At 43.1% G+C, this 26,357-nt stretch overlaps 1 protein-coding gene across 2 annotated transcripts in view; it reads right to left on the minus strand.

Annotated features, from left to right (window-relative positions):
* FBF1 (Fas binding factor 1) overlaps window positions 1–23,768 on the minus strand; it is a 33,387-nt gene extending 9,619 nt beyond the window's left edge. The window contains exons 1-20 of one of the 2 annotated variants that reach the window (XM_083147932.1): window positions 23,468–23,768; window positions 20,558–20,585; window positions 19,449–19,490; window positions 17,629–17,710; window positions 16,953–17,004; window positions 15,491–15,541; window positions 13,639–13,771; window positions 11,163–11,246; window positions 10,267–10,374; window positions 8,924–9,071; window positions 8,629–8,762; window positions 8,201–8,303; window positions 7,636–8,040; window positions 5,607–5,690; window positions 5,420–5,505; window positions 5,022–5,071; window positions 3,329–3,409; window positions 3,137–3,237; window positions 2,010–2,216; window positions 807–914 (exon numbers count right to left, since the gene is read on the minus strand). In XM_083147932.1, coding sequence (XP_083004058.1) covers window positions 807–914; window positions 2,010–2,216; window positions 3,137–3,237; window positions 3,329–3,409; window positions 5,022–5,071; window positions 5,420–5,505; window positions 5,607–5,690; window positions 7,636–8,040; window positions 8,201–8,303; window positions 8,629–8,762; window positions 8,924–9,071; window positions 10,267–10,374; window positions 11,163–11,246; window positions 13,639–13,771; window positions 15,491–15,541; window positions 16,953–17,004; window positions 17,629–17,710; window positions 19,449–19,490; window positions 20,558–20,585; window positions 23,468–23,473 — 2,093 coding nt within the window. In that variant the 5' untranslated portion in view covers window positions 23,474–23,768. The remainder of the gene's footprint in view (window positions 1–806; window positions 915–2,009; window positions 2,217–3,136; window positions 3,238–3,328; window positions 3,410–5,021; window positions 5,072–5,419; window positions 5,506–5,606; window positions 5,691–7,635; window positions 8,041–8,200; window positions 8,304–8,628; window positions 8,763–8,923; window positions 9,072–10,266; window positions 10,375–11,162; window positions 11,247–13,638; window positions 13,772–15,490; window positions 15,542–16,952; window positions 17,005–17,628; window positions 17,711–19,448; window positions 19,491–20,557; window positions 20,586–23,467) is intronic. The other variant, XM_083147934.1, reaches the window with a different exon arrangement.
* Window positions 23,769–26,357: the final 2,589 nt, after the last annotated feature.

The raw sequence follows: 26,357 nt of genomic DNA on the forward strand, positions 1-26,357 counted from the left end.
TTGATGTCATATTTTAAGTATTGTTATAGGAAATTAACTCAGGCAACAGCTTTACAGTCAGGGCTTCATGCTTGGAGGAACACAGATCAACTTGTATTACTGTGGCACCAAGGTTGCTTGGTACAATAGGCACAGGGGGCATGGGGATCCCAGTCACTTCCTGACGCTTCAGTGACCAGGTCAACCTGAAAGGTGATCCCACAGGCTGCCAGCAGAAGGAGGTACCAATTATATACACAGCTCACCTAGGTTATCACCATATGCTGATGAGCGATGCCATCCAAAGTTTAATAAAATAAACTTAAATAAAAGTAAACAAAAAAAAGTCTGCCTCAGTCAGACAGTAAAAAAGCACCCATCTCCCCAGCACAGACCTAAAACAAGCAGCCAATGGGGGAAATTTACTAAGATGTGTATTGTACTTCACATGTGATGTTGCTATGGGCAACCAATCAGAATCTACTTCTTATTTATTTCGCACCCTCTTGAAGATAGTAGACAGGATCTGATTGGTTGCCCATAGCAACATCACATGTGAAGTAGAATACACTTCTTAGTAAATTTCCCCCAATGGGTTATAGAACAGGAGGAGCTGGAGTGCCCAAACTCCTGCCTCAATACTCCATGGTGTCCAGTGTCCCCCAATTGGATGCTAGATAAATATTGGCTATATATATATCATTTACATGTGCTATTAGACTTGGATAAATAAAAGAGGACATCATTTTTGTAAGCTTGGCAAGCCCTTTACTATCAATATTCAAGTAGTTACTGAAATAAGACTTTACAATAAGGTTGTGTCGCACCTTGTGTGTGATGAGGCGCTGGTCATGGCATCAATTTCCTGATCTTTTAGGCGTTTGATCCGCTGGAGGTGTTCCTCATGGTCTTTACGCATATCCTGGACAGATAATCTGATAGACGGAGAAAGAACATCGGTACTTGTGTATTATAGCGGCGCCCCCGATGTGCATCGCGCAATGTTTTTATCGAATCGCAAGCCATGCACCCGATGGCATGCGATGCGATTTTTGCCCCCTATGCGATGAAACATTGTATAAGCACCCTAAAGGGTGCTTTTAAGCACCCAAATGGGTGCTTACAATGTTAAATGCACCCCCACGCCACCCCCCCACTATAAACGTGAACCCGGAGTGTGGCGAGAGCAGCGAGCCCGCGAGGGGCGGTGGTACACGTCCTCCGACCTTTTCATACCCCCACTATCCACGTCGGCGTGGAGTTGAGAATAGAAAGTGTGGTGAGCGCAGCGAGCCACCGAGCCCGAAGCGTGGCGAGCGCAGCGAGCCCCGCGAGGGGACGCGGATACCTGTGAAGCCCGCAAGGGGACGCCGATACCTGTGAAGGTATCTGCGTCCGCTAGCCACGCTTTGGGCTCGGTGGCTCGCTGCGCTCGCCACACTTTCTATTCTCAACTCCACGCCGACAAGGATAGTGGGGTATGAAGAGGTCGGAGGACGCATACCGCCGCCGCTCACCACGCTTCGGGTTCACGTTTATAGTGGGGGGTGACGTGGGGGTGCATTTCACATTGTAAGCACCCATTAGGGTGCTTATACAATTTTTAATCGCATCGCATTGTATGCCATACACAATGTCATACAATTTTAAAATTGTATGACATTGTACAATATCGCGCGATATCGCATCGCATACCATCGCATGCCTTATGGCAGTGGTAGCCAACCCTAGCCCTCGAGAGCTACCAACAGTTCACATTTTCCAGACAACCTAGCTGCTGCACAGCTGCACTCATTAACCACTGGCACATTTTAAAAGATACACAGATGGAGCTAATTAGCTCACTTGTGATTCTGTGAGGAGACCTGCAAAACATGCACTGTTGGTAGCTCTCGAGAACTAGGGTTGGCTACCCCAGCCTTATGGTATGCGATGCGATGGGCGCCGCTATAATACACAAGTACCAGAACAGCAAATATTTTTGAAAACCTGCCTTGTATGAAAGGATTGGCACAAACTGTACTCCTCACCTTTGTAACTCTCTTATCCTTTCTATCTCAGCGTCCTTTTCCTGCTGGAACTCTGTGATCTTTCGCTGGTACTGAGCCAACATTTCAGCTTTCTCAGACTCTGCACTCTGGCAGCGGGCAAGATATTGTGCAGAAAGCTCCTGGTTCTCCAGACGCAAACGTTCTTCCCTCTGATTGGCAGATTCCTCTAGCAGCTTCACACGGTTTCTATGAATAAAGGGTATGAATTAATTAGGTTATAGATATTTATTCATGCAATAGGCACAGCTTATCAATTTTACTATCGGATCTAAACTTTGATACTGCACAGGTAGTGCTCATTACAGAAATTAACATAGTGGACCCTACAATGTTGCTTGTTGCTACAGCTATAAGACTACTCACGCAGAGGTCTAGTTATTAGTAGGAAAAAAGCAGGTGGTCACCTTTGCCAGCAATTAAAGTCAACTTGATTCATAACAATAGCTTGGCGACAAGGATTGCTGCAGTGCAAGTACAACTACAACACTTGCTCTAACATCACCATCGCCGGAGATCAGAAATTAATGAAAATATATATTATTTGAGCAAATCATCTTTTTTTTTACCCAATATTCAATATGAAAGTAATTATTTAATAAAGATATTTGTATCCATTTGAATGAAAGTAATTATTTAAATAATGCATTTTTCAATCAATAGTATTGAAAACGAAATATATTTTTCTATATTTTACTTATCATGAAATTTGTTTTTTTCTTAAGTAATTATTTTTTCATTAGTAGAACTTAAAACCTGACGTCTCACTACACACAAGAACCAGATAACTGGGTTACTCATCCACACATTGCCAAACCCCAGTAAATAGAGAACGAAAGCCATGCCGTTTCCAGGTCAGTATTGCCGAGGCAGCCAAGTATATCAGTGGGTACGGCCTGATTTTTCACCCAAATATATAAAAGGGAGCAGAGCAAGGAAAGAATATAGTGGTCTTGAAAGTCCTAGGCATAAGTAGTGCAAGTAGAATGTGGAAGTTTTGCTCTTTGTGGGGAGGTGGGCTTTAAATGATAACACACACACACGCAATTATTCATTTTATTATATGAAATGTGTTGGCATAGTGTGTGCACAAATATATGTTCAAGTACCTGTGTGCCTTCTCTATAAGCTCTAGATCTTCTTTGTGTCTCTGCTGCAGAGTCTCCAGAATCAGGTTTTGTTGTTCCAGCTCTCGCTGTAGCTTTCTTACCTGCAATGCACACATGCTTTAAAGCATGACATTGGACCTGTGGACATTAACTACATTTAGGATATTGAGTGGTCTGCACCTGATCTCATACCTGGGCTTTAAGATCAAGTAACTGGTTCTGTGATTGCAATACCTCCATGTCAGGTTCCCTCAACTGGGTGACAGGAACTGGCTGCAACAGAAAGAGAAAGCCAAACTGTAAAAGACAGGTCACCATGCAAGTCATTTCAGAGAGAGGACAAGACTGGCCAGAAAGAGGACTGCCTGACATTTTAAATCTGCCTCTCTTCTGCCAAACACTTTAACACTGGCTATCCACAAAAACCTACAGAACCTGTTCCTAGTAATGCGCCACTTATGAGGCAAGTGAATGGGCAAGAAATGCAGGCCTGACCTCTACTACCACACTTCTCAGTAGAGGAAGCTTCTGAGGAAGAATTGCGGCTCCCCTTCAGTATATACCTCAGTGCTAAGAGTAAGGCAATCTGCAGGAGTTTAAAGGGGGGAGGGGGGGGGGGGGGGGAAGACGACTTCCTTAAAACTCTCCCACTGCACATTTCTGCCGTTGAGCGCTGGGGACAGTATCCAAGCTCATCATGCCATGAATTGATAACATAATTAACTCTGCCCATATCACCCACAAAACTACAAATAACTGTAAAAAACTAGAGACTGGAGGATGGCACTATAGCACTTTCCCCATCATAGCACCTAGAGATTTGAGGATACCCTCATAGTTAATGTTTGGTAATCGGAGTGAAGACCAGACAATTACCTACTTGCACTGAGAAGTCATTATAAAATCCATGGATGGGGAATTACCTCCCTTTCTCTGGCTTCAAACGTTCAGGGGTTACCTCACCTGATGCAATGTGTGGTTCCAGTTTCACAATGGTATGCCATGTTGAGCAACCAGATTATTTCCACACATCACATTTTAAGTCCACATTTATTAAGAAAATCTATTTGTACAATTAGGCATTTTTCAAATGCAGATTAATGTCAAAGCAGAACCACAAAGTTTTCTGTAGAAAAAAATAAGAATGTACACAGCTACCACATAAATTATTGATGTTGGGATGAAACCAATCAAAAAAAAGTATCAAAATAGCTAAACACAGGGGTGAGGAAAGCTTTAATGGCGAAGGGCTTAAAACCTCTCTCCTATATTCATAGTCAGTTACTGTGATTCTTTGTTAGAGCCTCCAACTCATTTCCTCCCATTTTTATTTTATGTTCTCTCTTTTATATGTGCTAGAGCATCTTAAGTCTTTCCAATATGTCCGCAATAAGCATTAGGTCAAGTCCATTTCCCATAACTATATACAGTACACACTCAACTATGTCCCCATTGTGGGCCACTGCTGATGTTGGCAGGTGCTAAGCAGATATTCTAGTCCACCCCTTTAGTGTATTGTAGTGTACACACGGTTTGAATTTGTCTTTTTTTCCTATGCAAATTGAATCGAAATCGAATGCATTCGATCCCGATGCGTGGCCCCGCGGCATCAAAATCAAATAGAAAAATAGACTGTGCTGGCAAGATTATATACAGTAGTACAGATCTGTAGTATATAGTCTAAATCGAATGTGTTCACTGCGCCGTGTGATTTGATACCGATTCGGAATTGAATAGAAATTAAATCACGTGTATACACTACTTACAGTATATTTAACACATCTAGGTTTATGCTTAAAGATTTTTGATATTTCCATCACATATAAAAAGAAAAAGTATTTCAGTAAAAAGACAGGAACCATCTGGTTATTTATCACATACTAACCTGGACTCTGGACTGGTCTCTGTGAGTTTCAGAAAGCCCAGAGGTATGAGCTGTAAAATAAGACAACCAAAACACCATGTTAAGAGAGAGAATCTGAATATGTGGGAACAGCAGTGACAGTGAGGTGGAGCAATAGTAATGGTGCAGCCAGTGCTTTTAGTACTAGATTGCATCATATCTAGTACAAAACCCACGCTGCTGTAGCACATTGTATGCTTTTTGTACTAGATACAATGCAATCTAGTACTAAAAGCAGGGAGTTTATAGCACCGTGTATGGGCACCTTAAGAGATACAGTGCAATGGTATATGACAAGCTTTACTGTTTGAGGAGAATGAATGTGGTTCTTTGAGGGTAATGTATATGAAACTGATGAAGGTATATTTAGGCTACAGTACCTGTCCCACGGTTTTCTTTTTGCCTGGATGCTGCAGCAGTAGAGGACGACGATATTTTTACAGGACCATCCCAAGGTAAAGTGGCCCTAAAGTAGTGAATTCATGGTCAGTGCAACAAGTAACATGGTGTATATTGGCTAGAGTATATTACACACTACCAGTAGTTAACAGAATTAATAACACATACCTAGATGCCTCGGCTACAGCAGGAATGGATTCTCTAACCATCTTCCCAGAGTCTGATTGCTGAGGGGTGTTCAATGCTTGACCACTGGGAAAAGTGTAACCAATTTAACACTGCATACCACCATAAGCCCGGTCATTGTATATGCATTAGTTTAGTAATGAAAAATAAGAATGCATGCCACAATCTGTATACAGTCTAGTTACATAGCTGTATAAGACATACAATAAGGTTAGTTACGTTATAGTAAAATAGCGGTTACCAGGAAATAGCAAGCACTCACAGGGAGCACCCTCATCCCTCGTGTGCTTTTTCCTTTATCATTCTGTCGAATTTAGGGGTACAAGAGAGAAAAAAGGTTGGGAACCACTGCTTTAGTCCAATTGTCATGATGTTATTTTGGGTTTACATACACATTATTTTTATATATATATATATATATATATATATATATATATATATATATATATATATATATATATATATATATATATATATATATATATATATATATATATACAGAAGTACCAACACACTCGCCATTCCTAGGAATGGGGTGCAAACAGCACCCACATCCCAGGGTGGGGTGCGGTGGCCTGTGACCACACACTCTAGTAAATACAAACACAGGGGGCCCAGCACTCACTACAACAAACTAACTCACCTTAACATTCAAATAATCAATAAATAAATAATGGGGTTTTAGTTCATGAATTGATCAATGCATTTAAGCTTGCAGCCCATCGCCAAGGGACCCCATTTCACTGCAAGTCCTACACTAAAAACTGGTTTTCTTGGGAACCTGGCACCTGCTTACACATCATAGCTAAAATGAACATGTGTTTTTTTCCTGGGTTAATGCTCAACTGCCAAGTAACTAATGGCTTTTATAAGGTGAGACAATCCCAAACACAGCACCTGAATTAGTATTAAAGGGGCAGCTGTCACAGGTTTCAGGTAAATTAGCTTATCTAGGGTGCATGAGAAAGCTATGATCACAGTAACAGAGGTTAATTAAAAATCAACCCAAATATATAGATACAGAAGTACCAACACACTCGCCATTCCTAGGAATGGGGTGCAAACAGCACCCACATCCCAGAGTGGGGTGCGGTGGCCTGTGACCACACACTCTAGTAAATACAAACACAGCACTCACTACAACAAACTAACTCACCTTAACATTCAAATAATCAATAAATAAATAATGGGGTTTTAGTTCATGAATTGATCAATGCATTTAAGCTTGCAGCCCATTTAAGCTGCAAGCTTAAATGCATTGATCAATTCATGAACTAAAACCCCATTATTTATTTATTGATTATTTGAATGTTAAGGTGAGTTAGTTTGTTGTAGTGAGTGCTGGGCCCCCTGTGTTTGTATATATATATATATATATATATATATATATATATATATATATATATATATATATATATATATATATATATATATATATATATATATATATATATATATATATATATATGTACAGGATAGGTGCGGCACTCAGCTTTCTCAAGGAAAAACGACAATACAGTGTCTTGGTGATCAACGTTTCAGTGCTCTCTTTATTGGCACTATCCTGACGATAGTGCCAATAAAGAGAGCACTGAAACGTTGATCACCAAGACACTGTATTGTCGTTTTTCCTTGAGAAAGCTGAGTGCCGCACCTATCCTGTACCTACAATTTGCTGCACCATCAGCTGTGAGGGCACCAGCGCCAGTACTCTCCTTCAGCTTGGAGTGCCAGTCCAACCGTATCATATATATATATATATATATATATATATATATATCTTTGGTTAGCTTGATATTAGAGATTTGAAGTATTAAATTGAAATATTTCTGGAAACACACAGCACTTGAATTTTTTCTCTTTTTTAGAAAAACAAAATTAAGCTTTTTTGACTCATTCCAATTAAATGCAATTACTAGTAAAAGTATAGCCAATCCCTGTCTTCATAGTATAAAGAACAATGTTTAACCAGGACAACCATGGAACATGACAAAACTGCATCATAACGAACCTGTTTCCAGAAGTCTCATTTAGCTCCTTGAGATTCTGGCCTTTGTGCTCTTCCATTTTCTCATGTATCGGAGCTTTCTTCCGAGACAAGGAAGAGGACAGCCAGTCATCATCATCATCAACATCTTTTTGCCCAGTAGGAGTCTCAATAAGGTCAGCTCTTGGCTGCAGAGAGGGTCTTTTATCTACTTTTGGTGCAATTGTGGGACGGGCAGCAGAGCTGGGTGCACCAGTAGTGGATTTGGAAGGTTCACTTAAAGCAACTGAGGAAGTTAAATTTGGCACATCATCTTTGAGACCTAACCAATCTGCCCCACTCTTCTCACCCTGAGCTGGACTCTGGGCCACAGGGGTGGTGGAGCGAGATCTTGCATCAGATTTCAAGCTTTCATTGTCTGCTGAAAATCTGTGTGTTGATATAAAAAGGTGACAGAAAATCTCATAAATGGAAAATAAAAATAAATAAATAATTGAGTGACAGAAGTATTGGTAGAGGTACATTAAGCTAGGGAAGAGTGTACAAGAGTGAAACTAAAGGTAAGAAGGGGGCCAGGTATCTCTGATACCTGACTGATGATCGTCGGGATGGGCGTCCTTCTGGGCTGAACGCCATAGTTGGTTGGTAGGAGCCAAAAGCAAAGTCCTCATCACCCATTGGATCATCTTTCTCTGTAAAAGATAGGACATTTCTTATAAATTGCAGAAGGAATTCTTTGCATTTGCCATGACCTCAATTACTTTATATAGGGCAGTAGTGGATTGATCTGCAGATGGATGCCACCAACACCTTTTTTTGCTTTACAATAAAGCACAGATAAGACTGGGCAGAAGCACTATATCTGTGTCATGTGACTTCCTGCTAGGCATGTGGAAAGGCCTGATGGGAACGTAAGGGAAATATAGGGAGGTCGGATGGCATGTGGGAGTGGCCAAAATATGGTGTGAGGGCTGTACCTATATGGCTCAAGGAGAAATGTAAATGACACTTGCTCACCTGGCATTTTCTGGTACTTCGGATCCAGTTTAAACTCCTTTTTATCCCCCGTTGCTGGCCGCTCTAACAATTTGGCAGAAGTCCCCCTCCCAAGCAGCTCATCTAATTTGGAACGCGCAGGCTTTGGAGCAGAGCTGAAAAATAAAAGAATACTCTCTATTACATTGGTCAAAGGAAAATAAACAATTTAATTTGTTTGTTCTTCAATTATAACAATTTTTATGTAGGTATTAAGAACTTTATACATGTCTTTAAATGAATGCGTTGATCTTTTAGTTTATTATCTAATACTCACCTGTCTTCTTTCTGTGGACTTTGAGGACCATCTCTGAATCCCAGAGCATCCATGAGGTCATCAGTATCCTCCTCAAAGTTTAATTCGTCCTTTTTGCGAGAAGATGGAACAAGTCTTTTTGGGCTGACAACAGATGAGTTTCCTGGGACTGTTACAAGAGGTGGAATTAACAAAATTTTCAAAATATATAAAAAAGACATACAAATTGGAGGTGACTAACTGGTCTTTATGGAGTTATCAGAGATCTTCCATTACACACACAAATATATGAAGGACTAAGGGCCTGATTCAGACTTGCTTGCTAGTCAGTATGTATTGCAGGTAAACATCGCCCCACCGAACGCACGCACAGCCGCTGCCCCGACGGTCGTGGACGCAAACCTAGACGATGTACAATGTCGCTGGGCCATTCGAACAGCGTCGACATGAAAATTCTGCTCAATCCCATGGGAATGCAGACGGCTGATGTCACATGACGTCAGCCGCCCACCCTGTCTAAGTCCCGCTGCCCGCAAATAAGTCAGTCTCCACTGACTTATATTTGCGAAGGAAGAAATTATTCGATGGTCGGTGACCATCAAATGATTTTTCCTGCTGCGGGAACATGCATCACCCAGTGTCTTCATGACACATCCTCTTGCGTGGTTGCGAGGGGAAATGTCGGTGGCGGGGCGTGCATTTGCCAGGGTGGCGTCAAAAGGACTCAGTAAGCTGTGAGCTTCGGATCTTACCTAATCAACTAGAATCAACCCCATATTCAGCAATACTAAGCATCGAGCAGTAGAATAACCAACATAGCAGAAAACCATAAAATGATAATAAATACAAATATAAAAACAAACACCAAACTGGAAAACGCACTCTAAAAAATACTGTTTTAACAGGGACTATGAGTGTAAATGGAAATGCCCAAACCCCCACAAGGCCTCTGTACTAGGGATGGCCATCGATGGCAATTCTGCAACTGGCCATCGATAGTGCTTAACTATGCAATGGATGACCATTGATATTTTTAATCATCCATTGTATTTGATTGATTGGCATGTGGGCCAATCAAAACAGGGGACGGGGCTTCGCTGGTGTCAGGGGCGGAGCTATGCTCTTTGTCCCGGCACTTTAAAAACAAAAACATCGTTTTGCTATTCCATCGATGGAGAGAAACCATTTGGTTCGCCCCCATCGATGGCAAAAGCATTCAACATCGCCCATAAACCATCAATGATTTCGAATCATCGATGGTCGATGGCCATCCCTACTCTGTACACTCCCTTCCACTACCATGTTCCCCGCATGACAAAGAATCCATCGCTGCAACTGCAATTTTTATCCACCAGCATGCTCACCAGTGGTCTTCACGGGGGCAGGGACAGATTTAAGCCCTCCAGTTTTCGTCTTCTTAGCCAATCCATTATCTTCATCAGATAAGATGCCATCAAGTGGATCATTCATGTCTTTGGAAGTGGAAAAGAACAGAAGACACTATATTGCAGAGAATACGTGAACAGAAAACTGGGAAGCACATTTTTACTGTAAAACATCAATTGAACAATACTGAGGCTGAAGTAGACGTGCTAATGTAACCTTGCTGACTGGCTGCTAGATTTTGTATTCTTACATTAATTAACAATTGTGTCCTGCTTGGTCTTTTAACAGACTTAAGCTACTGTAGGTACACACTATACATTTAAGACGATGTTCAGCTACTCGGTTTGATGATCTCAGTGTGTATGCAAAACAGGGGCGGATTATTAATCCAAAACCAGTCAGATCAGAAGTTTGGATCTGTTACAATGAGCCAATATAATTTTTAGTGTCTGTGTGAATAGCTGATCATCTGTCCAACATGTTTCTGCTGATAGTTAATTTAAATACATCACTATTGTCATCATCTTAAATATGTCACTTTTGTGACGATTTTAGGACAGATAAATCAGTAGTGGATGGATGGTCCAGATTATTTCATCACTTTAAAAATAGTAAAGTTGGTCCATTTGTGAGTAAAATCAGTCAAGCATGTACCAAGCAGATAAGGCCTTCTTATCTGCAGACAAATAATAATGCTGAAATACAAAGGAAAATTACTTTCCTTCATAACACAACGTTTAGTTCAAATCTCTGAAAAATTGTTCTACAAAACAGGACATCTAAATTCATGTTAAATCCTTTCTTTTGACACATTGGGAGATATTACGTTTTTTTTTCTAAAAGTGTATTTTTGTGTCAAGCTATAGCCACTTACCATCAAATGAAAACTTTTTGTACGGACGGGCTGGGCCAGCAGGTGCAGACAGCGGCTTCTTCTCAGTCTCCGGAGCAGAGCTTCCTGGTATGTGGGAATAAAATGGGTTTATCATTTATGGGCACCAGACACATGTTCTTATTGTTTAGTTATTTTTGCTATAAACTACCATCATGAACTTAAGAAACAGTGAAAGCATATGTCTATAAAGTTCATTTTAATTTAAGTTGCCTTAATACCAGACCCTTTCCCCCCAACTTGTAGGATTAAAGGAGTCCCCTAAGCCCCATACACACTACGATATTCGCTCCTGAAGTGATTTCGTTAACAATATTTCTGGAGCTCCCGGGACAATATAGCGCAAACACACTGACCGATATCGCTAATGATATTGTTCCGTGACGCCATCTTCCCCCCACTGCTAGCTTGCATCATTGCCGATATATCGGGGGATATGAAAAGGGGGAGTTAAAGATGTGTGCTCCAGTAATATTAAATGCACACACTAGAGGATATGTACGATATATAGTTATTGATATAGTTATCATTCATATTGTAAACAATATATCATTTAGTTTGTACAGGGCTATACACTAAATTTGTACTCCACACCACCAGGGTTTCCACATTTTAACAATGAGGAATGTTAAACTGGTGGATCTGTGCAATTAACATTTGTGGTAAAATAAAAAACAGTACTGTTTGCACCTACCTTTTCCCATTCTCTAGTGGAAACATGATTTATTGCATTCTTATACAGGAGTGTGTACTACAGTACTGCAGGTGCCCCAGTAATGCAGGCTGTTGACTAAAGCTGGAAGCTGGGTACACACAGAATGCCATCGTGTGTGTACACACTGCTGTTGACTATGCCGGCTCTTGCACTGACATGGTATGTTACAACATGCAAAGAAGTGTGCAGAATGCAAGCATTTCATTGTATATTTTTAGGCAGAGAGTTGAATAGGTATGGTTACATGGTCATGATTGGACGCCATTCTGTTGCCAGCATAACTGTAAATCATAATATTATTGATAAATAACCTGCATTTGCCCCTATGTGTAGTTATGTAGGAATCTTGTGTGAAAAGGTTATTCCAACATCCCCTTTGATATGTCAAGCAGAGAAAGCTTCATGAAAGTAATTACCCTAGAATCCAGCATGAGACAATCAGATAGGGATCAAGCCTGTCTTGTGTAACCCCAATCAGGTTGTTTATACCCCTTTTACACTGCCACAAAAACCCATGTTTTTTTGTTCCTGGTGGACCCAGGTCAGCAGTGGTGTAAAAGGGGTCAACCTATTTCCATTTACACTGGACTTCTACCCAGGTCCAGACCAGGGTGGAACACGGACAGGACCTGGGTAGTGGACAGTGTAAACGGGTATGCTAGGTCATCAGACCAGGCTCCCATTTACAGCAATGGGAGAAGCCCAACCTCCAGGCCACAGCGTCCTGCGATCAGTATGGAGGTTGGGCAGAGGGTGCACACAGCCTCCGCTGCTGTCTGCGGAGGCTGTGGAATGAGTCAGGTCGCTAATGCTGGCTCTATAATGATCCAGAAATAAGAAGCGATTCCACTTCATCCCACCGCTTCATGCTGGGTGTAATTGACTTGGTGGGTTTCATTTCCCTATTTTTAGTGAGACTTTTACACACATCTTTTTCCATAATATTAGTTCCGGTGTTGTTATCCACCCAAGTCTCTGAAGAGGCGTTACCAAATATTAATAATTCTGTACGCAGGCAAGAGCCATTACATTGCCTTGAATTAAAGGGGTCAGTACCCCTGAGCCCCCCATTAGCTAGGGGCCCCCTGTGGGAGGCATGTATTTAAAAAAAAAAATTTAGCTAAAGGTTTTGGGAATGGGGTAGTGCTGAAGCTTCACCTATCTGCCAATGTGACAATGATTAATGGTGCTGAGCATCGGGTGCCAAGGCACACTGACTGCTCAAGTGTGCAGTGCATTACTGGGAGTTGACTAAGTCCCATGACACTTTGCACAAGAGGCCAGAAGCTGAGAGGTTGGAGGACAGCATGCAGCAGCCTAGTCATGGGAGGGTTTTTATTTAGAGGCACCACTGAGCCAACAGTCCTACAGAGTAAGGTGCAGAAGGAGAAACACAGGCTTTTCATGTGGTATGTATGTACAGTATGTATATCCCCCCCCCCCCTGCAGTTACCCATTGACCAAGTTTATATTGTCTTTACTGTGTGTTTTGACAGTGTTATATACTCCCATGCAGTTTGCGACCAGTAATGACAAGTGCAAGGGGGGCCCCCCTATCTAAAGTGCCCCGGCACCCCCGAAGGCTTAATCTGGCACTGGTGTCGGCAACCATATGAAACTAACGCACAAGCTCAGATATCCAGTAACAGTGTCATGTGGCAGGGATTCGCAGATTGGCATATCTGGGGATCATCCTGCCTAGGATCATGACACACATGGTCAATAGATGTGTGGTTCTTTTACCTCTTTTAGCACCTGCTGTCTTGTCTTGAGGTTTCAAGTCACTGCCAGTAATTTGGCTCATTCCAGAGTCCTTTGCTGGGGCCGATTTTGGCTTTTTAGATCCAAAAATTTCCGCATCCATATCATCCAAGTCCTATAAAAGAAAACTATTTTGTTTAGCGTATTTCTGGTATGTCATCCTATACGATATACACATATCCATACAGCAGTGATTCTCCATTAGTAAATGGTGTTCCAGTAACCTTGGGTTCTCTATAGAGTGTTAATGCACTTTGTTTACATACTACTCTGTGACATTTACTCTGTATAAAATTATATTTTTCTATTTTTGAATGTTCATGATTTTGTTCTTTGCATTGCTCAACATGCATCCTATTAAAAATAAAATAAAGGTACAATGCGATTAATTACAAAAGGTCGCTTCAGTCACTACTAGTCACACGCCTACTACAGCTAGGGAACTCCATTTATATATAGCAATGAGGAACAAAATAGACCAGTGGTTCCCAAATGGTGTGCCATGGCAACCCTGGGGTGCTTCTGGACACTTGCAGGGAAGCATCTCATTTGGACTAGGAGCAAATCAAATTATTTATGGTTAGTTTAATCATAAAATATTTGGACAGACAGACAATTAAACCTAAGGATGACATATAAAACACAATTTACTTCATTCAATATTTTCTAAATTTCTCAATAAGAAAAATTAGGCCTAGGGGTGACATAAGGAATATTCTGGTACTCTATGGTGCCATGATTCAAAAAAAGTTTGGGAACCACTCGGATAGGCACAAAAAAAGGCAGAATATCTTTTCCAAAATGGGGGACAAATAAAATGAAAGGAAAAGGATTTCGTGCTTCTTTTGAAGTCAGTGCACTGCTGGGAGAAAAACAAGTGTTTGTTCTCAAAGCTTCAATTGGTAGGCATTAAAAGGTGGAACTTAAACTAACATAGCCAAGTCCAACACTCTCTGGGCATAGCATATAATCAGAGTGAAAATGGTCCACTCGAAATAAGTAAAGACCCAAATTATTATCTAACTGAAGTGTCTGTTGAGGGAAAGGTAGGTAAACATAACCACTGCATAAAAAATAAAAATAAATTATGCTCTGGCAAAGGGGCAAGAGACGTCTATGAAATAATGGACACAACTGAAATTTAAACCCAAAGCAAGGGAGAAGCTTCGAGCAAAAATACCAGAGTCCTGTCAGCTGGAGGTCAGATACATTAGGGATAATGGAATCTGGTAACTTCAGTGTGAGCAAAACTGCTTAAAGCACTGAAACTTGTTGGAGAATAGTATTCATGGGATCCACTGTAAAATGAACCGATCATTCATCCAATATTAAAAACAGATTTTATATAATGCTCTAAAACAGACACCATCACTCTATGGCCTTTATTCAGATCTGATTGCCGTACAAATTGGTTGCCCATTTTCCTAACAAATTTGTACTGCGATCAAATCTGAACAAAGGCCTATGCTTGGATGGATGTTAGGGCTTCATGGAAGTCACGAACTAAAAAAACTTGCCAGGGATATGGCACATTGCAGTTTTAGAGAAGAGCCAAGGCCATTCCCTCACCTGGGTTAATTTACATAGGCTATGTGGCAGATGTATTAAATCTTAGGCAATAGTAACAACCAAAGCCCAGTGTGTTTAAACCTTAACACATTTTCTGAACTCTTTAACTACTGCGCATACTGTATTTGTTAATGTTACTAGTAGGCCTTTCATCCAAAGCAGAGGAGAGCATTACTCATTTTTCACATCAAACTGGAAACTTCAATTGCCAGATATAAGCAGAGATTATTCTATGAACATGTTTCTGTATAAAAATAAGTGTTACCTTCAAGCTTTCTAGCAGAGCCTGGGGATCAGCTTCTGAGACATCGGACTCCTGTAGAAAGATATTTATCAATAAATAGCAAACGTCTACTACAGGTAGGCTTGCATCAATGCAATCAATTGTGCCTATTGCTATACTGAAAATGTTACGGACATGGAACATAATGTAGGATGGCATACAAGTCTTGGAAAGCTTAGGTTTTCCAGCCAAGTGATGGCAGACCACATAGTAAGAGGTATAGGGCTGGAGACCCATCTGTAATGTTGTTATTAAAAATACAATGGGTGCAAGAAACATGATAGGGAATGACAACTGGAGAGCACACAAAAGAAAAAGATCAGGAGAACGTGCCCGAAGACAAACAAATAGACATTAGAAAACATAGATAACCTAGATAAAGAAGGGCATGGAGCTGCAAAAATAAAATATAGAGGCCTGATAATTCTGAAAGATTTTTCAAATGGACACACAAAAGGATGGTCATCAATTTACATGTGGGTCATCAATGTATGCTGTGCAATGGTGACACAATTCACCGAAAAACTGCCTATTTCTTCCAACCGTTAATGCCAGTTTGTGCGGTTCGCTAGTCTAATTAATCTCATAAGGGCCGGCCAGAGCTGTGCTTACTTCAAGCTTCCCAGGCAGAGAACAGGTCAGATAAAAGGCTGAGAAACGCCTCAATGGGCAAGGCAGATTAACACGATGCAACACAAAGCCCTTGAAACTATATATTATAATGGTTAAGTCACATACAACCATATTTTACTAAAGTGACTTGCATAGAACCGCAAATTAAACGGATATAACAAAACCATTAATGATAATCATGTTGCATTTATTATAGGTCATGTTGCGTGTATTATATGTTATACGTGTATTCCTTAAAAGCCCATCAAAGTGACAGCTTAAGATCCATATACACTGAACGATTTTCGCCCATCGTATTTTTGTTTATATTGTCAGAATAGTTGGTTTCTTAATTATACCACTTTCACATCGCCGACACGTTTTAAAAACCGGTATTTTAAAACGGTAATTAAAACGGGTCAGAGCCTTACATTGCCGCAGATTACCGTTTTAAATACCGGTTTATACCCCTTTCACATCGCACTTTTAAAACGGTAAATTGCCGTTTTTTTTCCCTTTTTAAAACGTTTAAGCCTGCACTGTGAATGCATAGCATTGTACACATTCACATTGCACAAAAAACGGCAAGGAACCGTGTAGGACTCTGCTTTTTACACGGTTCGAAATGCCAGTTAACTTTAAACGGTAAATCGGCTGTGGTGCATTCACAGTGCAGGCTTAAACGTTTTAAAAAGGGAAAAAAACGGCAATTTACCGTTTTAAAAGTGCGATGTGAAAGGGGTATAACTGAACATTGCAGATTAGTTTTATTCCACGGGCTGTACTATTGATACAGACACAATTCCCTTTCATTTAGAGCTAACATTGTCACCTGTGCAGCTTCTTGTGCTAGCTGAGTGAAGAACGCATCATCAAGTGGTGACCTGAGAGAAGGAAAAGAGTGATAGCAGATAAACTTGCATATATCTATTTAATACTTTGGAGGAGGTTGCCTGCCACTCACACAGGCTGTCTCCCCAATTCGCCCGCAAGGCTGTGAATGGATGTTTTGCACAAACATCCATTTGCAGCCTATGGTGCAACACCCACATCATTCGATGGTCGCCAAGCATCGAATGACATGGGGAGTACATGTAAATCTAAGACAGACACTCTCAGGTGTCTTAGCTTTGAGGGTGTTCTGTAGGGAAACATGGCAGGCAGCTGACATTCAGTGATGTCATCTGCCCGCCCCCAGGACCCGCGTCATTGGGGCATTACTATAGGAATGCCCATGAAATGCTGGGCACATCAAACAGCCCACCTCCCATGGCCCATGCCCGCACTGTTGTGTGCACATGCTCGGCGAACACTCTGTTTGCTGTGGCTGCTCACACACAGTGCATGCACATGCGCAGTTAGGAAACATTGTGCTCCCATGCGAATTTGCATGGGAGCGCATGAAGCATTGCATGGGAGCGCATGAAGCATTGCATGGGAGCGCATGAAGCGCATAATACATTGTGTACTGGATATGAAATGTAAAAATGAAAACCAAAATCTCTCACTTCTTAGTGGTGCTAAGCCGGGATTTCCTAGCAGGAACATTGGCCAGAGGTGATGCTTTGCGTGGCTTTGACGGAGATAGATCTATAGAGATAAAAAATATACATACAGTAGGCCATTACTTCTTAATGTCACTTTAGGTCATCGGTTTATATATTTTATATTTAGCACATAGCATTGAGGAACACTGTCATTGGTGTAATGTTACAGAAAACACATAGTAGGATATCCAATTATACCCAAAGAACCATTCACTATTTTTCCCCGATATTTTTTTTTTTTTTAAGGCTAACCAATTAGATTTCTAAAAAAAAATCTCCCAGTGAGACCTGTGTGTTTTCACCTGCTACAGCGCCATCTTTGCTGGGGGCAGGTCTAATAAAACTCCAGATAAGCCGGCCATATATACACCCCATATAGTATTGTAGTATTGAGGCAGTATTGATGGCCATACGTTAAACAATTATCTGGGCCAACTTGGAGTTGCAAGCTGGTCACCTCAGGTAGTGTATGGAGATTTACCTTGCTATTTTATGTGTGAGGCACATGGAAGATTCTCCTTTCTGTGAATGGACACATTATATGCTAGTTTACAGTCTGTAGGTCTGACATGCATTTTTTTCTGTGTATGCCCAACATATGATTAATGTGCTTTGTACTTGACTCTCTACAATCTCAAAAACTAGAGGACATTAAACTGAGCCAGATTCAAAAAAAATGCGTGGATATTCTATTGTTTGTCTCTGTAGAGGCTGATACCCGAGAAATATTCAATATTTATTGTTCAGTATTATAAAGAAGGTAGTATTAAAATTATACATTTTGGAAGAAGTGGCTTACAGCACTACAAAAAGCAAAGAAATATCCCAAACATGGGCCCTTATTCTGAATCGTGCGGTACGGCCCGCGTGCGGCCGTACCGCCGATGTTTTCAGTCTGCACATGCGCAGAGGTCAATCTGCGCATGTGCAGCCCAATTCGCCGCAGACGTAGTTCGTCCGCCGCAAAGGGGGCGTATAGGGGCGTGAGGGGCTTCATACCCTCATTTCCCTATGCATACGCCCCGCGTTTCATGGGCGTTCCCATGCAAACGCGGGGCGTATGCATGCTAATGAGGGTATGACGCCAGTGATGGGGGCGGGAAGCTGACGTCGCCGGATGTCAGCTCTCAGCCCCCATACAAGCTATCACACGGACGATTGTCCGTGTGGTCTCAGCTTGCGGGACCTGGTGGGGCGTGCGGCCCTGCCTTCGATGGTTGCCGACCATCGAATGCAGGGGGCAGCTCCCACCATGGTGGAGGCGTACGCCCCACCATTTTCTTGCGGATCGCCAGCCGTCCGTGTACGGACGGCCGTGGCGATCCGTATCGTGGGCGGGGATTGGTTTGTGCGGCCGGAGCACCGTGTGCGGCTCCGGCCGCACAGATCTGAATAAGGGCCATGGATGGAACATTCTGGAGGCCTCCTCTTCTTAAAATCAATTATGAATTAGGTAATGGGGTCTGACCTAGGACATTTAAGCACAAGACCCTAAACCAGCCTTGTGAAATGAATGAGCCATATAGTGAAATGTACTACAATCATGATTACATTAAGCTAGGCTTCTTTTCTTCCCCAAATATTATTTTCACAGAACTTGTACCCCCTATCCAATGAAAAGATTTATATAATGTAGCCAAGCCATTACAACTATTTTACTTGGAAGATAAAGAGAAGCATTGGATGGGTGTGAGGAAATGAGCAGATATCAGGCCACATAGGTGTCGGAATTGTTGGCTAAAAAAGTTATTAAAGCACTAATATAATGGTGCTAAACTCACCATCATCGCCGAGAAGATCTCCAAGGACATCATCAATAGAATCTAGAGACAAGAATGAGATGTATCATTAGAAAATAATACATTTCTACATGCTGATAGAAATACAAATAAAACAAAGGAAGTGTGTAAATAAATGGCACATAACCACAGTGACAGCTAGTTAAAGAAAAATGTTGGTAGAACTAGAGTACAGGTACACGACCATTTATCTGGCACCCTTGGTTCCAGCAGTGTCCGATTATCGGTTTTGGTAGAATATCAGTGGAATATACAGCAGCATCCTGCCGGCTTAGCCTCCACTGCCTAAATCTAAATCTCCCATAGCCTGACTCCCTCCCACATCATAACTAACCCACTCCTGCATCCTAACCCCATCCCATAGTATCTGAACCTCCTACAGCCTGACGGGTTGGGATCGTTTTTGTCTACAGCAAGTTGGTAGACAAGCGTTAGGTTGACATGGTTCTAGGTCGACAGTCAAAAGGTCGACATTGGGTTTTTCAGTTGTCAATGTCGACACAGTCGACATTGACACAGTTTCCAATGCACCACATCCCCTTGCTTCACTCGCAATGCTTCAGGCACGGTACCTTGCTGCACTCAGCACACTATTTTATTCTCCCACCACGCCCTAGTGCAGGCCTGGCCAACCTGTGGCTCTCCAGATGTTGTCAAACTACAAATCCCATCATGCCTTGCCACAGTTTTGCTATAAGGGAGTGTTAACACTGTGGCAAGACATGCTTGGATTTGTAGTTTCACAACATCTGGAGAGCCACAGGTTGGCCTGTCCTGCCCTAGTGGATGGTGGGGCATGAAATACCACCTGTTGGCACATGTCAGCTCAAAAAACAGTGAAAACCCCCATGTCGACCTAATGCTTGTGTCGACCTAATGACCTAAACCCATGTCGGCCAACTTGCTGTAGAGCCAATGACCGTATCTTAGCCTGACTCCCACCCTACAGCCTAACAGAGCCCTCCCGCAGCTTAGCTTAACTTCACTCCCCGGCACCTGATGAGTCTGGACCATGAAGATAAATTGATGTTATTCATGTACATAATAAAAAAAAGCCATGCAAACCGGAAACAAAATTACATAAGACTGACCTTTTACTCCTTTCTTACTTTTGGAAGCCTGGAAGATAAAACAAAAAAAAGTTTATATTTTTCTCTGTGACTGAAAGGAAGTCAGTTACGTGTATGAAGAGCTGTATGAAACTAGCTCCCTGAATTTGTGCAGGAGGGAAAATACATTGCACTAGGGGCATGATCAGGCTGCAGCCTGGAGTAATGAGCCCTGGGGATGCGCCGCACCGGCATAAATCTGCAGCAGGCGGCATGGAATCTGCAAAAATGGCCATTACCTTCTAGGAGACAGACACTAGGGGTGAAGTTTTTTAAAGCAGCAACCATTTACACTTCCAAATCAAACTGGTTTTGCAGCGTAAATGATTGCTGCTTTAAAAAAAAACTGGAGATTTCTTACTAAATCTCTTTTGAATCTCTCATCCTATTAAATTTCCCCATAGCGGTCTTATTCAGTGCTACCTGGAAGGGCAGAAATCCCCCTTGGCAATGAGCATGTAACCCCCCTGGCAACAAGCAAGAAACCCCTGACAACCCCCTGTTAACAAGTATCTGTAATCCCTCGCAATGAGCATGTCACCCTTGGCAATGAGTAGATACTGTAGGTAAGAATAATTATAATTAAAGTATGGAAGGGGTGGGGAGGGGGGGGACTACTGTATTAGTCAACGATGACTGGACCCCTTAATCAGGCCCTCATTGCAATCACAAAGGATGATACCTTGTCATCTCACCCGGCAGCTGCTGGAGGCAGGATCGCTAATGATACTTCATATGTATCCTTTTGCATACAATGTATCTTATGCGATCATCATCCTAGCAGGAGCTACAGCTGGGACAAATACACATGGCAGCTTATAGCATCTGCGACTGCGATGCGAGGCACACCGGTACTCATCTCACATCGCAATTGCAGGTAAATTACATGTGATGTATCACTTTTTATGCGATCCATCGCAGCAATGCATCGAAATCGCATAATGGGCAGAATGTACTATGACGAAAATGCGATAAAAGCTCGGTTTTACTGCATTATCAAATTTACTAAAACCCAGCCGCACTGTCTTCGGTGGGCAGGGTATCGCCACCTTTGGGCTTCTATCGCGGCCCTATGCCCAGCGTCCACACCCCCTTCCCCTGTCCACTGTGCTGCTCCTGCAGCATGTTACAGCCGGGGACAGAGGCGTAGGGAGGGCGAAGCCACCGGAGCTCACGCTCCGGGCGCCGATTGGACGACTGGCGCCGCCGGCCCGCCCCCCCCTCCACAAATGAGTAAGATGAACACAGACAGTACTTAACGAAATAGGACTAACGGCGGGCGGCAGGCAGCATGCGCCGACGGCTGCCCTGCCCCTGCCTGGTTCCTGCCACCAACGGGGAGGCAGAGCGGCTGACTCTCTCCTCTCTAGTGCTGCTGCTGCTGCTCGGTCCGGCTTTCGGGCAGCGCAGCAGCACTCAAGACTCCTACCAGAGTCACCTGCCCTTGACTCCCTCCTCTCTCTCCCGCGTGATGTCACGGGGATCTGCGCCCAGTCTGTCTGTCATACTGTTATATGCACTGACAGCCGGGCAGACAGAGAGCCGAGGGCTGTCCGGCCTTATTCGCTATGCTGCACGCGAGGCTCCCGACTCCCTAGTCTCGGCTATTTGAAATCTCGCGCTGCCGCAGTGGAGCGAGCTTTGAAATAGCCGGGAGTCCGGGACGTGCAGCTCTGTGAATACACACTCAGGCGCTCCAGAGAGCCTCTCTGGCTTCTGCCCTGCTGTGCTGTATATATCTATATCTGTATATATATTTATTTACAGTGTCTTATATAGCGCAGCAGATTCCGTTACAGTGTCTTATATAGCGCAGCAGATTCCGTTACAGCGTCTTATATAGCGCAGCAGATTCCGTTACAGCGTCTTATATAGCGCAGCAGATTCCATTACAGCATCTTATATAGCGCAGCAGATTCCGTTACAGCGTCTTATATAGCGCAGCAGATTCCGTTACAGCGTCTTATATAGCGCAGCAGATTCCGTTACAGCGTCTTATATAGCGCAGCAGATTCCGTTACAGCGTCTTATATAGCGCAGCAGATTCCGTTACAGCGTCTTATATAGCGCAGCAGATTCCGTTACAGTGTCTTATATAGCGCAGCAGATTCCGTTACAGTGTCTTATATAGCGCAGCAGATTCCGTTACAGCGTCTTATATAGCGCAGCAGATTCCGTTACAGTGTCTTATATAGCGCAGCAGATTCCGTTACAGCGTCTTATATAGCGCAGCAGATTCCGTTACAGCGTCTTATATAGCGCAGCAGATTCTGTTACAGTGTCTTATATAGCGCAGCATATTCCGTTACAGCGTCTTATATAGCGCAGCAGATTCCGTTACAGCGTCTTATATAGCGCAGCAGATTCCGTCACAGCGTCTTATACAGCGCAGCAGATTCCATTACAGTGTCTTATATAGCGCGGCAGATTCCGTTACAGTGTCTTATATATTTCAAATGTAACATGCCAACACATGTTAGCCACGCCCCCAATTCATTACGGGGGGGGGGGGGGGGGGGCGCAAAACATGTCCTTGCTCCGGGCACCATGGCACCTAGCTACACCGCTGGCTGGGGATGTCCTTCCAGCTGCAGGGGGGAGGAAATGCTGGGGACGCCGCATAGCCCAGGAAGTGACGGAGACCCCCGCAAACCACAATACAGGTATCACAGGGGGATCCGTCACCGCAACGCGATGCCAGCCACCTGTTAGTACATATACGCTGGCCGGGCGGCAATGTATATTAATACATCCTGCCCAAAAAGTGTCCATATCGCACTAGTGGATGAGAACCTTAACAGTAATACAATCATACAATTGCTCTGCAGTCTGCACTAAAATATAGAGGGTGAATCACATACAAGTGAAATCCATGTGCATTAATAGAATTACTTTCATTCCCGCACCATGGTTACGTCTACTGAGTCCGGGCGCGTTCAATCAGCTCCGCTTACGGGGTCCAGGAAGCACAGACGTCTGTTCGTACTATCAGTGTCACACATTAGACCACCAGCCATGTCCTATTACCAGGCATGCGCCCGGAGGCGTCTCCTCGTTACCATAGTGCCCGCATTATCTCCGCCTATCGCAACGTAACCCGCCGTGTGTCCGCGGCGTTATGTCTATTCCCATACACAACCGCCGCTCTCTGCAGCCCGCTCCCTGCCCTGGTAGCTGCGGCATTTCCGGCCTCCGAGCACAGCAGCTTCATGGGAATTGTAGTTAAACATTGCCAGACGCCATGTTGTACGTTGTCTCATCAATTCAATGCCAGGCATGGCTGCCAGTTGTTAAACAGGGAAATATACGGGGCATTTATACTTGGACATTTCTTTTACTTGGTATAACACATACAGTTGTATTTGCAATTTTCAAGTGTTCATCGCTGGCATTCGCATTGTTAATAATCGCATATTCACTAACATATGCGATTGTTAACGCAAAGGACAGCTCTTGCATTAAGAGCAGGGTTGCCGACCCTCCCGGAATTTCGGAGTCTCCCGAAAATCGGGTCCCCCTCCCGGCCCCCCGGAAGGGTGGGCAACCCTCCCAAAATCAGGGGAACCCCCACTGAGCGCCCCCCCCCCCCCCCCCCCCGATCGCGGCGTTTAAATGCCCAGCCCCCTCCATGGAGATCAGTTATTTTGGCTATTTGCCGTAATGGGGTCGGGGCTTAATGACGTCACCGTTAAGCCCCGCCCCCAAACTCGTAATAAAAGATTCCTCTCTGGGCTTCTCCCGGAGAGGATTTTTTGCAAGTCGGCAACCCTGATTAAGAGCTGTCCTTTGCATTGTGGCCGGCGATGAGCAGCGGGTCCCACCTCCCTCCCTGGACCCTTACCTGGCTGCCAGGGCCAGGTAGGGTGACCAACTCATCCCTTTAATCCGGGACACATATTAATTACACAGGTTCTGTGGCTGGCTTTCACCTGGTTTTAAACTGCCACACCTCAAGACTCCATTTCACCTGGTTTTAAACTGCCACAGAACCTGTGTAATTAATATGTGTCCCGTATTAAAGGGATGAGTTGGTCACCCTAGGGCCAGGTCACTGGTCTGGGCAGCACAGCAGGAGGCTGGCCGGACACAGGTGAGGGGGGCATAACAGATGCAAATGTGGTAAAAAAAAAAGAAAAAAAACAGGGTTTACGGCATTTTTGTTTGTTGCATTTCGCCATTTGGGCGGGATGCTGTAACATCCGTGCCCCCCGTGTGCCCCTGGAGCGACTCGTCGGCCTTTGCTGCATCACCCGCCAGCCCCTTCCCTCCACACACACACACACACACACACACACCCCGTGGAGCGTGTAAGCGCCAATGTCTCTATTGATATATTTGATAGGTTTGCCTATGTCATTCTTTATTAATTCTTTTTTGTAGATTGTGTGTTTGTTATAGTATGTTTCTTTCTTTGATTGTAAAAATTTTCTGTATGTATTTGTATATATAATATTATTTTTGCATGTTTAATTCCTCACTTGCATTTGCATGCACTGGGTTCCGGCTCAGCCGGGCGCGCTGCTACCAGAGGGATGCACCTGTCGTGATGTTTGGTCTCCAGGGCAACTAGTTGAGTTACCTAGCAGTGATGTCATCTCTCACTGCCTATTCACGGTGGGCGTTCCCCTGGCGGCGTGCGTGGCTCGGTGTGCTGGATCGCAGTGGTGCATTTTAAGGTGAGTTGTTTCACATTACATGTATGTGTTGCTCTTGAAAACGGGGCTCAACCCCCGAAACGTTGAGCTGAATAAATGAGCATATATATATATATATATATATATATAAAAATACAATATGGTCCTCGTCTTGCGCTAAAGGATTTAATATTAGTGGTTCCTCCGATAAGGCTCCCCTGTTAGTGAGAGTCTAACAACAAAAATACAAGAAAAATAATTTATCAGAGAGCGCTGGACTTAGTACCACCTAGTCAATCATACAATAGTTTATTGAATGAAACACCAATCACATTTCATATGAAAATTCTTTGTCCCCTTCCTGAATGATACGTGAGATTCGTTCAAGATAAGAGTTCTTTATTGAAACCCAACGCGTTTCGTCAGAACGACTTCTTCAGGGGTGTGACAAAAGGATTTATTATTAGGCCTGTGTGGCAACTAATATTTCATTTAGGACAAAGATAAAATCAGTAAGGTGATAAGTTTGGGGGAAGCCAATCCTGCTTAGTATACTAGATAATGTCTGTAAAGATGGGGTCCTTGAGTATTGGGCTCACAGGGCCAATAAAATGATGGATTTAGGGAAAGCCAATTTGGCTTAGTGTGCTGGATAACTTCAGTAAGGATAAGGTTCTAGAATATTGGGCTCACAGGGCCAATAAGGTGATGATTTTTTGGGGGAAGCCCATCTGGCTTAGTGTACTAAATAGTTTCTGTATGGATGAGATCCTTGAAAGTTGGGCTCACCGGGCCAATAAGGTGATAGATTTGGGGGAAGCCAATCCGGCTTAGTGTGCTAAAAAATTCCTGTAAGGATGAGATCCTCGAATATAGGGCTCACAGGGCCGTGTTCATACGGATAAACCTTATAGATCACGTGAAAAAGAGAGATCCAGATAAGAGTATCACCTCTCAAATAGTCACCACAGTGTAGTAAAGTCCCAAGCTCCTTCACTGGCTGACAATCTATATATATGATACAATGTCCATACAAGAAAATTAAATATCATGTGATCTTTGGGGGGGGAAAAAACTAGTTTTTGTCGATTCCTTCCGTATGGTATGATCCTGCTAAACTATAGTGCTGGATTCGTATGGAATAGAAT

The sequence above is a fragment of the Crinia signifera genome, chromosome 6 (assembly GCF_055691185.1).
Source record: "Crinia signifera chromosome 6, ASM5569118v1, whole genome shotgun sequence".
Classification (NCBI taxonomy): Eukaryota; Metazoa; Chordata; class Amphibia; order Anura; family Myobatrachidae; genus Crinia; species Crinia signifera.